Raw genomic sequence first — 15,562 nt, forward strand, 5'->3', positions numbered from 1 at the left:
AGTGTGTTTTCGGAATTATTTCGCCATTTAATTATAATATTGGAAATACTAATTTATTTAATTGATATATAAATAAAAAAAAAATAAACTATATGAAAAAAATTGTTATACTAAATAAATTAGGGTTATGTTTTACTCTCATATACCGAAGAAGACCGTTTAATTCACATACTATACATATAAACTCATAAATAGTTTGAAAACATTAATTGAACGCAAAGTAATTTAGAAATAAAATCATTTTTCAAATTATTTTTTAAATGAAAATGTACTCATTCAAAGACAGAATGATTATAACTACAAAAGGAATTCCTGTTTCAGACAGTTGACTCACAATATTGTACATAATACTTTTACAAAATATATAAAGAAGAAAAAAGTTAATTTTAATATTAAAATTAAATTTTCAATTATAAAATTATTTTGTTACAATTCAATTAAAATATTTGTAATTCTGTTGAATAAATTTATTAAATTTCATTTTATATTACTTTTATATCCAATCACACCAATATTTAATTGATCAAATACAATTAAAAGGAAATTTATTATAAAAGTAAATTTTGTTATTTTTTATAATATTCTTTGATCGCATGTACATACATATATATAAATATGTATAACAGTATATAACACAAAATTGTAATATTAAAATTTATTTTAAAAATCCCTCCATAATCATGAAATTTATAATCTGTCTCATATAACTAAATTATTATTGTATACCTATGTTATGTTTATAATATAACCGCAAGATTACATATATATATACACAATCATCTATATGTAATATATACATATATATACAATAATATATAAATAATAAAACTGTAAAAGACATGCTGTAAATTAAAATGTTCATACATCTGTGAAGGTTTTAATAAAAATATATTGTAAAGGTTATGATTTATGTAAAATATTATTTATATGGATACATGATAAATAAAACCTATTATGTATAAATACATATACATATTATATATAACAATATTAAATATAAAAGCCGGTTTGTTTGAAGAACAAAAATTAAAAATACTACTATTACATAAAAATTCAAGTTCATAGTATAGTAACAGCAAACTGTTATACCTATATATATACATATATATATAATACCATAATACTATTTTAATTCTATAATACCTGTTTAATTAAATATAATATTTTAAAATTAAAAAAAAAAAAATAATAATATTTTTAATAAAAAGAAAAAAATGAATAAAATTTCATTGAACTTAAAAATAAATAAAGAAAAAAAAAGCTCTACTCCACTGTTCAGAGTATACGAGAGACACGTGAATAAAATCCCCAATGTACAATTGGCAAACAGGTATAAAGATATGTATATAGTAAGGTGTGTTTATATATAAATAGTATTAATAGAGAAAATATGATTCAGAATTGTTGTTAAATCAAACAACAACATAATAAAATAAGAAATTGAATAAAAGTTGGAAATTTCTGTAGAAATTTTACCTATATACTTATGTGTGCGTTTCTGTTTTAAAATTATGGAATATGGAATGAGAATATCAGCTTGTTCTCCTTCAATATATCTTCATTTCAATAAACTTAACGCATACATATACATATACATAGGTATTTCTATATAAACATATTAATAAATATATATATATATATATATTTTTATTTAAAGTTTTTCCATAAAGTCTTTCCTTTTTGAGATTATTTTAAGAACAACACAACTTAACAAAATTTTTAGAACAGAATTTTTGAATTCTTTATAATACCAAGAATAGCATATTTTTAAAAGCTTTTAATTTCAAACACAAATTGTTTTCATATGCAAAATATTTGTAGGAAATCATATCCTTACATACACATGCACATAAATGCACGTAATAATTTATTCTTTATTACAGATTCAATTTAAACTTATTATATAAAATCTTGTTTATAAGGTTGATATTATTCTTCTTCATTCAATTTATAATGCTTCTTTGATATAAACATACCCAATGTAAACTATACAAGTAAAAATAATTTATGAGCAGCTGTACAGTGTTAATGTTTGTTTATAATTATTTTAAATAATATGAAATTTTGTAAAATATTTGTTATACATGATTAAAATCAACAATAATCAAGATTGAAATTTTAATATTGTAATATTAATAGGAATGTGTTGTTTTCTTTATACATCTAAAATATAACACGAAATTAAGATCTTAATATACAATACTGTAATTACATGTATACAATTCAAGAATAACTAAAAGCCATACAATGCGATGGGTGAACCGGTGAACGATGATATAATCTCTCTGGGACAAAAGATTGGGGCAATTTTATGATTTCGACAAAAAGTTGTATCATAAATTAATGGCTATAACTTCACAAATATTAAGTAATTAAAAAAAAAAAATTAATATGCAGTGGAAAGCTGAAAAGTAGCTCCCTATTTTAAAAAATAGTGTGTCATTTAAGGCACTTTTTAAGAAGTTATTGTGGAAAAAAGTTAAAAAAAAAAAAAGAAATTTTTCACAAAGTGACCATTTACTAAAAAATTTACCGTATTAAATTTTTTTTTCTCTTTTTTCATATTTTCAAAGATTTTGAGTTGGTCTTCAAATTACCCTTTAATAATTTTTTTCTGCTATACCCCGTTTCCGAGATAACTCAGTTGTAAGCTGGACACTTTCTACAAAAAAATCTTTATTTTGCTGTAGATAAAAATTACATAAAATTAATCAAAATAAAGTGTAAGATGCTTGTACCTACCCTAAATGTAATAATGATAATTTCTTAGTTTTAAATAAACTAATAACTGTTAAATAATTTTTTCAATAATAACTGTTCCACATTTCACCCACAATTCTTCCACAATTTTTTCACTTTTATACGCCCTTACAAAAGATATGTACGGCGCTTAAGGATAGGAAGCACTTTCAACTTTCCATTGCATATTAATTTTTTTTAAATCGATTAATAATTATGGATGTTATAGCCATTTAAGCCGATATAACTTTTTGTCGAAACCAAAAATTTTCAACTAGGTTTTTGGAGGTATTTAAATACTCATTCGATTTCCTCATAAACATTGCTACGTTACCAGTAATGTATAGTGAAATTGTCGTGAGTTAAATTATATAAAATTATTTTTTACTTTAAAAGAATAGTCTAAAATAAAATGCTTGTGCCCATTTCGGCATATTTTCACAGTATTATACTGCTATTTCCGCTTGTTCAAAGAAAAATGAGAAAAATGAGAAGCTAATTGAGAAGCCATTGCTTAAACTAAATACATTTTTGTATACATTCATATATACATACAATATAATATAATATAATCTGTGTTGGCCTATAAGTAGACTAGAATTATGAACATCACTCCTATTTACATATTATAGTTTTCTATACAATGTAAATGAACTAGAGGCATAGTTAATCAACTGTAATCTATAATATTCTCTTTTTTCAAATCATTTATTATACATTATACCTTAATTATTACACTATATCAAATTAAAAATTTAATATAAGTACATACAAACTCAATTACTACTTATACAATAAAATTTTATTTGTTTTTTGATGAAACAAAAATATTCAATTAAAAAATAAATTAAATATTTAAATATATAATCTCATTTTAAATGTACATAATTACAGATAATAATAATAATAATGTATATACTTTTAGGCAGATTATAGATCAGAAGGTATACTTTTAATACACTTGTATAATATTCAGCATAATTACTTTATCATATTATTATTAGAATAATATTGAAATTGGCAAATTATATTCGATATGTTTCAATTGTTTTCAAAATTACAATAAGTATAAGGGATGAAAAATCAAATATGAATGATCTATCAATATATGTATTTACATTCAATTATGCCCAGACATATAAACAATATGTCTAGAATGTGTTGAAAGTGAAAATTTTTTAAATTATAAATCGCACTAAATAACATAGATAATGGCGTTGTTTGCAATCATAATTTGAGAAAAAATTCCAAGAAATTAGTAGTCAGCAGATAATGAGAATTTAATTTGTATAAAATACGTATATATGGTGTGCATAACAATGCCAAGAAGCGATAAGAACGGCAAGAAATCTTTGCAGTAAATAAGTTCTTTGGTCACTATTATATTTAAAATTTTCTATTGCACAAAAATTAATCTATTAAATTTGATGAAGTTATCGATGCGCTATTTATTTTTTCAAATCCATAGAACTAATTGATCTTGTATGTATTTCAAATCAATATTCGGTGTATGGTCGGTATATTGAAAGCTTTAAAAGCTTTTACATGAATTTGAAATTTACTTTATTATTAAAACCACACATAATCTTTCAATATTTCTGTAACGTGCAGAATGACGTAAATTTTTTATAATTTTAAGTAAAACAACTGTATTGAATTAAATATTATCTGAAATAATAAAATGTTACAAGTAATTTGTAACGTAATTTAGAGAAATTAAAAAAATTACCGATTAGTCATAATTTTTCTATACCCAAATCTCATCTAATAAAAACTCTGATTATCTTATTATTTTCTTTTTCGTTTATTATTATTATTATTTTTTTTGTCTACAATTTATTTCATAATCTTAGTTACGAACACTATCATAGTTAAATTTTTTTTTATACTAATTTCATCATCTTAATGATGAGTAACACTCGTATAAATTTTATTACGGCATTTCAAAAATCATTCAAAATTTAAGCTTTTCGTTTTTGTGTTTCTATTGTGAATTTTTTATAAAGTTTTTTTTGTAAATTGAAACTTAAAATCTATTTTTCCAGTTTTTTTAAGTAAAGGCGTAATTGGGAAAATCCCTTTAGAAAAATTTAGAAAGAGAAAAAACCATTTCAAAACAGAAAAAATAAAAAATGATTGAATTTCGAAAAAGAATTTTTAAAATTCAATATAAAATTTAGTCTTTTTCGTAAACCTTATATTAAATTTAAAAATAAATTTAATTAATTTTAGATTATATTATAGAAATATGTGAAATTTATATAAAAATATTAGAAAACGAGAGTAAGTAGGAGTTCACGGTCTCAATTAAGTTACGACTGCATATTAATTGACGTACCATTTTACACGTACTCCTGGATATATTTATATTTATAGCGCTCTTATACATATATGACAGTTATCAAATATACGCATAGAATTTCAAAGACTTTTATCCAAAAAAAAAATTATTGTTATATTACCATATTCGTTTATGCATAATATTTCAGCACTGTAATTTCAATAGTTTCCACATAATCTGTGACCAAATGACTTTCGACTTTGTATGGCAGCTATACCATCGCAAGTAAAGAAAATATACAAGAAGTATTACAAATGAGAAAAATTCAATTAATTTATGTATATCTTTCAGTTTAATAAAATTTTGTTCCAATTTACTTATTAAAACTAAAAAGAAATAGAACATTTTACATTTTCTAGAAAATTTCCTCCAATTCCAGAATAGAATAATTTATTTAAATCTATTTTTTCCTAATATTTAATTGGTTTTATTTTAATTGGATATATGAATTTACAATTATTTACAATATTTTTGTCAGATTTCAATAATTTTTTTAACATAATTAAGTTTCATGGCATCAATTTTTTGTTATATTAAATAATTAATATTTTAATATGTACTATAATAATAAAATAATTTTAATATGTACTTGCAATGTCCCATAGTCTATATTTAGTCATTATCAGATTAAAAAGCCTTTCTGAAAGATATGACTCACAAATAAACGTTCAAAATTAAAATATACTAATTGAATTTTACATGAATTTCAAATAAAATTTTAAATATTTTTACTCTTTGTTTTTTTTTTTTTTTCATTTTAATCAAATCAATAATTTTCAATTTATGTGTATACAAATTTTTCTTTTTGAAACTATTTAATTCCTTCGGAGTTATTGTATAATACCCCACATATTTATATACACAAAGTATTGGGTATGAATATTATATTCTATTAACATATACATACAGCGCCAGTTCTATCATATATGCAAAGTTAGCATATGCAATTAGTGCAGTTATCAAAAACAAGAACGTAATTATTATGCCCAATATGCAATGTTTATTGTATATTATTCATAGCTTTGAAAGTGTGAGAAGGCGCACTTTTTGGAAAGCGTGTGTAGAGCGCCAAACAATTTAGAACCGGGCCTGCATACATATATGCAGAGAATACTTTATTATAAAATTTTTTACATAACGTATGTATTATAAATGTTCATATTTTGTTTATTTTATTTTGTAATTCGAAACCTTATATGGTATAATCATTTTCATATCATTGCGAATATGTTTTTTTGTAATTATTCACCCTTTGAAGGAATCCTTCTACTTTTAATACTTAAAATTTTATTAATACACTTATGCACTTACTATACACCTACATATATTGTTATACATATTACAAAAATAAATATTTATTTTTACATTGGAATTAACAGTTTATAAATTCATAATAAAAACTCATTTGATATGCAAATTAAAAGTTAAAAAAAAAAGTAGCTTATATCATTTTTACTCATAAGATTATTTTTACACATTTTAATAATGCATTCGGATTATATTCTATATTAAAGGCATGTAATTTGATATTATTATTGTATATGTGTAGCTGTCATATCATAAAACTTTAAAACCCATCTGTTGGTATACAATAAAATTATATGTGTATGTTGAGCTTAATGTGAACACCTTAAAATTACACGTTAAAAACGCTTGAATATGTTTTTTTTTGTAATTTTTGCTGTTTTCATTTTAAATAATTTCCTGTTTCGCGATTTTTATTTTTTGTTTTTTTATCTTTTAACTAACGGGTTTAACACAGTGTGTTGGATTTTTTCATTTTGCATATTATTTTGCCATTTAATCTGTTGCTTTTTATTTTATAATTAATTCAAAGAAATTATTTAATAGAATGGAATATAATAGTTAATATCTTATAATAAATTAATTCAAGTATTTTATGAATTGAAAATATTATTACATTATTGGCACGCAATCTGAAATCGTCATACATAATTATACCATACAGTATATAGGAATCTTTTTATAATAATTTAATAAATTTGATTTAATGTATGTATATATACAATGTGTATGAATTTCTATATAGAAACAGTGTAGACAAGGGTCTATAAGAAAATGAAAGTAAAAAGAGATATTAGTAGTGGTTAAGATATTAGACATATTGATGGTCTATATAGAATATAATGTAGATATATGTATATTAATGTATCCATAATCCATATGTAAATTTAGAGGCATAGTTTCAACTAAGAAAATTAGCCATCAAATGAAATTAAAAAAATATTCAAGGTAAAATTTCATGCTTTTCAAATAGGGTATGAAGTTATACCGAAAAAGTTTCGCAGTTTGAAATGCATAGCTCATTATACATACAATTATTAACAGAGTATTACTAATAAAATTTTAAATTAGTACTAGAATATTTTAAAATAAAATTACCGGTCTAACCGAATGCGAACCGAAATATACAAACTTATGTATATGTAACAAAAATAAAAAAAATCCTATGACCCCAAACTATAGCGTGTATGTATAAACTACAGGTATGAATATACGTATATGTTGATCAAAATCATATATAGCATATGTATATACAGGGTGTCTCGTATCAAAGTGCACTGCTATATACCATTGTATAGCCCCTCATGAGTAGATAAAACTTTTGTATGGAGATCATGTTCACAGATCAACAGGTTCAGAGTTACAGGAGCTTAAAATAAATTTCGACTGATTATTTTTTAAAATTTTAAGTATAACTCCGTGCTTATGAGAGACAATTGTATTATTAAATATAGTTTGCAAATTTCAGAATAAGGGCTTTCTAATGAATGTGTACATTTTTTATAATCTGTTTAGATTTCGGAATAACATTACTTTAAAAATCAAAACATTTGAAAATTTAACCTTTCATTTTTAAATAATAGTTAATTTTATATAATTGATGTAACATAGAAGCTTTCTCCAATTTTAGCACAGCTGGCAACCTTGTCTATTTACCTTTAATTTGGTATATGGGTCATCTCCGTTCCATTTCTGGTTTAGAAGTTATTGAGAAAAATAGAGTACTGCAAATTTTATTTTATACCAAATTTTATTCTTCAATGACTTAGAAAAATGTAGGACAATCGTTTAAAAATGGTGTCTCTCTTATTGTTGTGCAAATGTTTATCTTAATGGCCCAGAGAATATCATATGGTATCTCTCATTAATGCACCTCTGTAAGTTCTGTTTTGATTTCAATAATCAAAATTCACTCAATATGTATGTACATAGACACTTTGAATCCTTGACATATCATACATGTGTTTAAATAGGTCAATTATACCATTTAAATTGAATTTAACTATAAATCCAATATAATATATAATTTATATATTATTAATTAATCTTAATATACGTATTATAGCGACTATAATTACGATTAAATTTTATAGTAATAATATAATTATTGTTTTAAAATTTTGTTATAAGTAAATGTTATTAAATTGCATTATCAATTCATACAGATAAAAATGAATTAATTTTTCAGTTATTTAAAAATTAAATTAACAATTAATTCTTTTTATTTTATAAATATGAAATATCTATATTTACATTAATTATAATTTTTTTTAATTTAAGGTTTAAAGATGGTAGACCATATCCATGGCCATCAGAAATGTCATCTTTGATATTATATCCAGAAGCTGCAAATCAAACAATTTATTCGAGGCACATTCAATTAACAGACAGTGGTAATTATAAATGCGTACTAAAGAATGATACACATGTTAGAGAGCATAATATTGAATTACAAGTGACAAGTAAGTACTGAAGCGTATGGATGTACATTATATTAGCATACATTAATATTATATAATATGGTGAATCTATATATACATAAACGGTTTAGTTTAGTATATTCTATATATATATACGGTTTAGGGAATTTGTTCACCAAAATTCCTTTTTTACTGACCGCATTGTATACAACAAAGGAGATTATAAAAAAATAAATGTTTTTGGTTTAAGTTTTCGATTATGGACCTCGTCAATTTGCAGAAAAACCTAAAAAATTTTAAACTGTTACTAGTTAATTGTAAGTCAATATGCCGAATAATGAAATATTCAATATCAATTTAATGTTAATCTAAAATTGTAATCCATCAAAAATTTCTGAATTTCTACTGAACGGAAAAGATTCAAATCCCATCTTCTACTCCTTCTTTCTCAATGCTAAATACTCGACAACTTCTGGTTAAAAAAACAAATAATAAAATTTCAAAATTAGTCTTTTATTCTTAAAAAATGCAATGTCTCATCTTATATACTTACTCATCATCTATAATCTATATTATGAATCACAGAAAAAAAAAAACTTTTTCTTTTTATTACGGACCCTTAGCAAAATTTTGTCATTTCAATTATTTTTTTATGTTTCCAACAATTTTACGCCTTACGTCTTTTTATTCAAGGTGAAAATTTAAATTAACATATTATTTTAATGTCATACCTTTTTATATATGTAATATATATGTAAAAATATCTACAAGCATATTATACTAAAGATCATCTACACTAGCATAAGCTTTCATCAAAAGATGTATGTAAATTTATTTATTTTTTGAACGGGTAAATATTTAGAATATAGTTATTCAATATAGTGAAACTATCACAAAAAATTTTTAGAAGAAAAAAATTTCAGTATATACACATAAGTATATTATATATGAGTATAAAAGTCAGATATACGCATCATATAAGAAGTATAAAATAAACGATATATTTTATATCCTATGTTATTATATAATAAGATTAAGCAAATATGACGACAAAAGTTATAGTTAGAACAAGTTTTTCAACAAAAAAGCTTCTGTATACTCTTGATGACAATAAAATGAATTTGAATGACGCACATTCATTTATTTAACTAATAATATACTAGGGGCCCCTGTGGTTTGCTTATAAGCAGCATTATCTGTTGTAAAAACAGGATTGTGGCAATCAATTTTAAAATAAGTTTAGAAAAATTTGTACATATTATGGCATACATATGCAGGTATATACTTGTATATGCCTAAATATCATATTGGTTTGAATACTAATGATAAATAAAAGTAATGGAAATATTTTTAATTTAATAAATTTTAAGATGTAATATGTGTCACTGTTAATTACATAGATATGATTAAAATTCAATTTAAGAATTAGTTAACAATTAAGAACGAAAAATTTCCTTATAAACAACGTTATCTAGATAAGTACGTAACGTAACGTTATTCGTGTTCTTATATCTCTCACAATTTTTAGTTTTATTTTTTTTAATTCCATTCCATGTTAAATACAACAACAAAAAATTATTTTACTCTTACTTAACTCATTTAAAATATTTCGCTTCCTTTTGCTTTTTATTTTTGTTTATGGTAGTAAAGCAAAAAAACAAAAAAAATATTACTACTCTTTTTAGCACTTTTCCAAAAAATTTTTTGAAAAAAGTGCTTATTAGTTTCACTCTGTCCGTCCGTCCGTCCGTCCGTCCGTCTGTCCGTGTGTCTGTTTACAAAACTTCTACACCTTTGAAGATAGAAAGCTGAAATTTAATGCGTACATAGATCTTCACTAGAAACTTATTTCCGTAGAACAAAATTTTTACCTATCTCCCCCCCTCTAGAAGTTATACCCCCCCAAAACCCTAAAAATGGCCTTTTTTAAATATTTGTTGCAATGAAACCATAAGCATTTTTGAAATTTTGCAAACGCAGAAAGGCAGTGGCTTGCTTCCCCTTGCGCGGTATACTATAGTTCAACTTAAGAAAAACAAAATGGCCGCTCAAATTTACCGTTATTTAAAGTCCTTTTTTTCCAAATTTTTGATGTCGTTTTTCTTCTAGACCCCAGACTGTAGAAGCTTGAAATTTTACGGGCTTTTAGATATTAATAAATAATTCATTTTGTTAGCAGAAAATTTTTTTCCATCTCCAACCCCTCTCAAGGTATCACCTCTTGAAATTCGTAAAATTTGAATTTTTGACACCTTATATTTCCGAAACCGCAAGCTTTTCCAAATTTTTATAAACGCAGAAAGCTAACGGTAAATTCCGTGAAATTAAAAAATATAATTATTTTTCTTAACTCACACAATTAACCCTTAAAATCGAGCATTATGTTAACCCCTTTTTATATTAATTTTTGCTTTATTTCAAAGACTGCATATATGCCTCATCCTAAATATATGCAATCCTAGAAATAGTTTTGTATATGAATGAAAATAATTTTAATAGTGTGATAGCTATACATAGACTGTATTTAAAAGCAGAATTTTCATTTGTTGAAGGGAAAAGTGCTACAATACAAACCATTGGTTTGACAAAACTTTATTTTATTCTCTTTCGCTTTGCGCTTTTCATTTTGTTTGCATTTAAATCTCTAATTATAACAATTAAATTTCAGTTTATCTCAACATTTGGCTTTCAATACCGCATGAACTTAAGTGTACTTCGAAAATTTACTTACTTCGAATATAATTTGAAAGCTGAATTATGTTTTTATACGATATAAGTGCAATTTTGAAGTCATTTTAAATATTTGTCAATACTTAATTACTTCACAATTGTTGAATTTTGATCATAGCACAATATTACGGCAATGTGCACATATCGTACATATATACATATATGTTATGCATATGTTAATATAAATTATATTTAAAACTAAATGTACATAATCGGATTCTCTTAAATTATTTGATTAATTAAAATTCAAAAATTCCAATTTTAAATTCTCAGGAAAGCTATAATTTTATTTAAAAAAAAATTATTTAATTTTCATATTTATTTTTAATAATTTAATTATATAATTTTATTTCATAAACTCACACAATAAAAACATATGCATATAAATACTTTATTCAAAGACAAACATACATACAAATGTATTGTGTAAACACATGAATTTATTGAATTAAAAAAAAAATATTTATTATTAAAAATAATTTTAAAAACTCATTTAAGTATTTACTGAGAAAAATTAATGGCCAATAAAGTGCACTAAAAGAATTTTTAATTAATACAAAAAATTTGTAAAATTTCAAAAATAAAAAATAAAGTATAATTGTCTTCTTCTAAATTCTCCGCAATGAATTAAATACAAATTAGTCCTACTTTTAAAATAGTAATAATTCGTAAAGGATAAACCAATGACAACCTCAATGACAAGGCATGTTCAAATATATCAAAACCTTACAATTAATGTTAATAATTAATTTAAAGGCGTTATAACGGAGAAGTCATAAATCCCAATGTATATAAATTGCAAATGCAATTAACGATAATTTAAGCTTAATTTTTACATATTCTTAAAAGGTAATGGCATAACTGATAAATGAAATTCCAATATTCCTAATTCAAGAATTGTCATTATGGCAAAATCCTTGAGGGTGACGTAATGAATGTTATTGTCAAATCTTCGACATATAATTGAAAATTACCGTCATATACCCTTCAAAATTTAAAATTAAATGTTATAAAGAGTTTTCGTAAGATATACAATTTTACTATAACGTTGATGTTACGTTTTTCAAAATACTATTAATTTGAATTTTTACAAGAAATTAACTTTATTGAAATTTGATATACATATATGTATGTATCTATTTTCCCACAATTTTCTTCCGTTATCACCGACTACGTCAAACGAACTTATTTAACAGCAAACCAACATTGTTTCGTTATATAAACTTATTATATCTGACCAATGGTTCATTTATTGTGGCAGCGATCATTTAACTGAAGGGTTTCGGGTTCGAAATCCGGTCGGGATGCTATAAAAATTACATACAATTTTATATAGCTTAAAATAAAACAATTCAAATAAAAAATTTATATGAAACTAATTACCCCTATAACATTCGATAATAAATTCCAGCAAAGCAAATGTAAAGAAAAAAACTATTGTAGGCCAGTTCCCACCACTACTAAGATAGCCATAATTATGCTAAAAATCTACTGGAACAAACTCTCCAATCCTATGACGCATTTTTAAAAATTTTTTTTAAAATTGTTACATGAAATTTAAATAACGTTGTTATTTCCGCTAAAAATATTATTACCCTGATTTACTGATACTTTCAAACACATTAACATAATTATTAACTTTTTATTACAATAAAAATGTACTACACATATTTTGAATAATGAATGTACTATATAATGAATAATGAATATATATGTAATATAGTAATAATTATTTTTAAATAAATTTTCATTTTCATTTTGTTTTTTTTTTTTTAATATTTACAGCTAACAATCCAAATTTACCTTTGGAAACATATAAGCCTGGCGATCAAGAAATCGATTTAGATCAACAAGCTCGATTCTATTGTGAAGCATTTGTTGGTAAAGTTAATTTACCAGATGCTAAAAATGAAATTAAATGGTTTAAAGTTCTATCTGATAATAAAGAGGAAGAAGCTGAAGGTATACAACAGCAATTGGAAAGGTAAATAATAATTTAATTCTTTATAATGTCAAATATATAAATCATATTTTTTATTATAAACATTTTTATTGAAAAGCTGCCATTGCAACTAAATATTACTATAGTATAGGTTTACATATTATGAGCTCTGTTAAATGTGAAATAACAACCAAGACGAATTTTTAGCTCTGAACTCTCTCAGCATAAAAACGAACGCTGATCTTTTTTTTGATAGATCTAAATTTGCTCTATTGTATAAAAAAAAAACTAAAATATACTTTAAAAATATTATTGTTATATTAAACAATTTTCAGATAAAACTTTATTAAAATTTTATAAGATCTTGTTTCAAGCTTAAGCTAAATTTCAGTCTCAGAACTCATCAGGCGTATAATAACTCTTGCGTTGAATTTTCAGGTCAAGTTTTTAATCTATTTATCGTTCGGAATATAGGCATTTTAAACATTATTTAATTCTTATTAAATTGCGTTCTAAAATAAGTCCTAAGTTTGTTATTCGAAATAAGAATAAACCAAAAAAAAAAATTTTTTTTTTTTTTTTTTTTTTGTACAATGCGCCACTTCTCATGACTTACAAATTTAAATTTAAATATATATTTAATACTCAATAATTGTATACAAAAATTTAATATAAAATTTTTTCTTATAATTTACAAAAAAAAAATCCAGAAATACTGGCCAAATCATTGGATCATACTTAATTATACCAAGTGTTAAAACTCATCATTATGGACGTTATTTCTGTAGAATACAAATGAGTGATGATGCACATAGTCTTAAAATGTATACAAACCTATATGGTAAATCATTTACAACTAGTGATGATTTTACATTATTATTAGCTTTAATAGCAGCTGTTATCGCATGCGCTCTAACATTATCAATATGGTATTGTATATCGGTTTTTTTAAGTAAAAAATCAAGAACTCAATGTCAGTCATTAATTAATGCCGAATATGGTGTACAAAATGAACCGCGGCGAGTTTAGCAACATTAGTCAAGAATTTAAAAATTATATTAAAAAACCAATAAAAACACAAAATAAAAATGAATAATAAAAGAAAAAAAATAAAAGAGAAGATAAAAGAGAAAATAATAATAATAAAAAAAAATTATATATAACTGTAATAATGCAAAAAAAAATATTAAAATATAGCGACAAAGGGTGATTGATTTTATTTAAATGAATTTTTATTATTTAAAAATTTTATAAATAAAATATTAATTATAATTTTTTTATTTTTTTTTTTTGTAAAATATTTTATTGTACATGTAATGATTAAAAAATCTCATTCATAAAATTTTAATTATAGCTATATAATTTTATTTAATTTAAAATTTATAAAATATTATTCTGACGTTTACATATATATTTGTATAATATAAAAAAAATAAATAAAAATATTTAAGACATCTATACTTTTTAATTCAATAAAATGCAAAAAAAAAATTATTCTCATATGACTGAACAAAAAATTTCATTAAAAGAAATTTAAAAAGAAAATAAAATAAATTTAAAAAAAAATCATTATAGTATTTAAATAACTACATACATACATACATATTATATAAAATGTTTATTATTTAAGTTTTAAAAATAATTTTAATAATTATTTTATACTTGTATAACATTTATGAGAAAATGAAGAACAACTATTTGTAAATGAAAGTTTTGACAATTCAATCCTACGTATGCATACATATTATATATTACGATTTACATATTATTTTGTGATATCCTCTAATATGACAGTTATTGACATTTTGTGACATTTTTACTAATTTTGATAACAGTCGCTTCAGAAAATTTTTAATATTTGTTGAGAAAATGACAAAATAAAATTGTAAATTTTATATAAAATTTTAAATATAATTTTTAGTACTCGTATGTCGCCTCCAAACATATTTTCTTATAAATATGATAAACACATTAAGAAACATTTTAGAACTTAACATTTAATTAACATTATATAATGTACAGTTTTAACATTTTAACATTAATTATAAAATTTTAAACAGCCATCTGTCTAATCTTAAATAAACA

General features: G+C 23.0%; 1 protein-coding gene across 1 annotated transcript in view; it reads left to right on the top strand.

The window, feature by feature from the left end:
* LOC129609686 (fibroblast growth factor receptor 3-like) overlaps positions 1-15,006 on the top strand; it is a 57,295-nt gene extending 42,289 nt beyond the window's left edge. Inside the window, exons 2-4 of the mRNA XM_055521781.1 lie at positions 8,666-8,847; positions 13,321-13,519; positions 14,188-15,006. Of these exons, the coding sequence (XP_055377756.1) occupies positions 8,666-8,847; positions 13,321-13,519; positions 14,188-14,506 (700 nt within the window). The 3' untranslated portion in view covers positions 14,507-15,006. The remainder of the gene's footprint in view (positions 1-8,665; positions 8,848-13,320; positions 13,520-14,187) is intronic.
* Positions 15,007-15,562: the final 556 nt, after the last annotated feature.

This window comes from Condylostylus longicornis, unplaced genomic scaffold, assembly GCF_029603195.1.
Source record: "Condylostylus longicornis isolate FDR11 unplaced genomic scaffold, ASM2960319v2 ptg000040l, whole genome shotgun sequence".
Classification (NCBI taxonomy): domain Eukaryota; kingdom Metazoa; phylum Arthropoda; class Insecta; order Diptera; family Dolichopodidae; genus Condylostylus; species Condylostylus longicornis.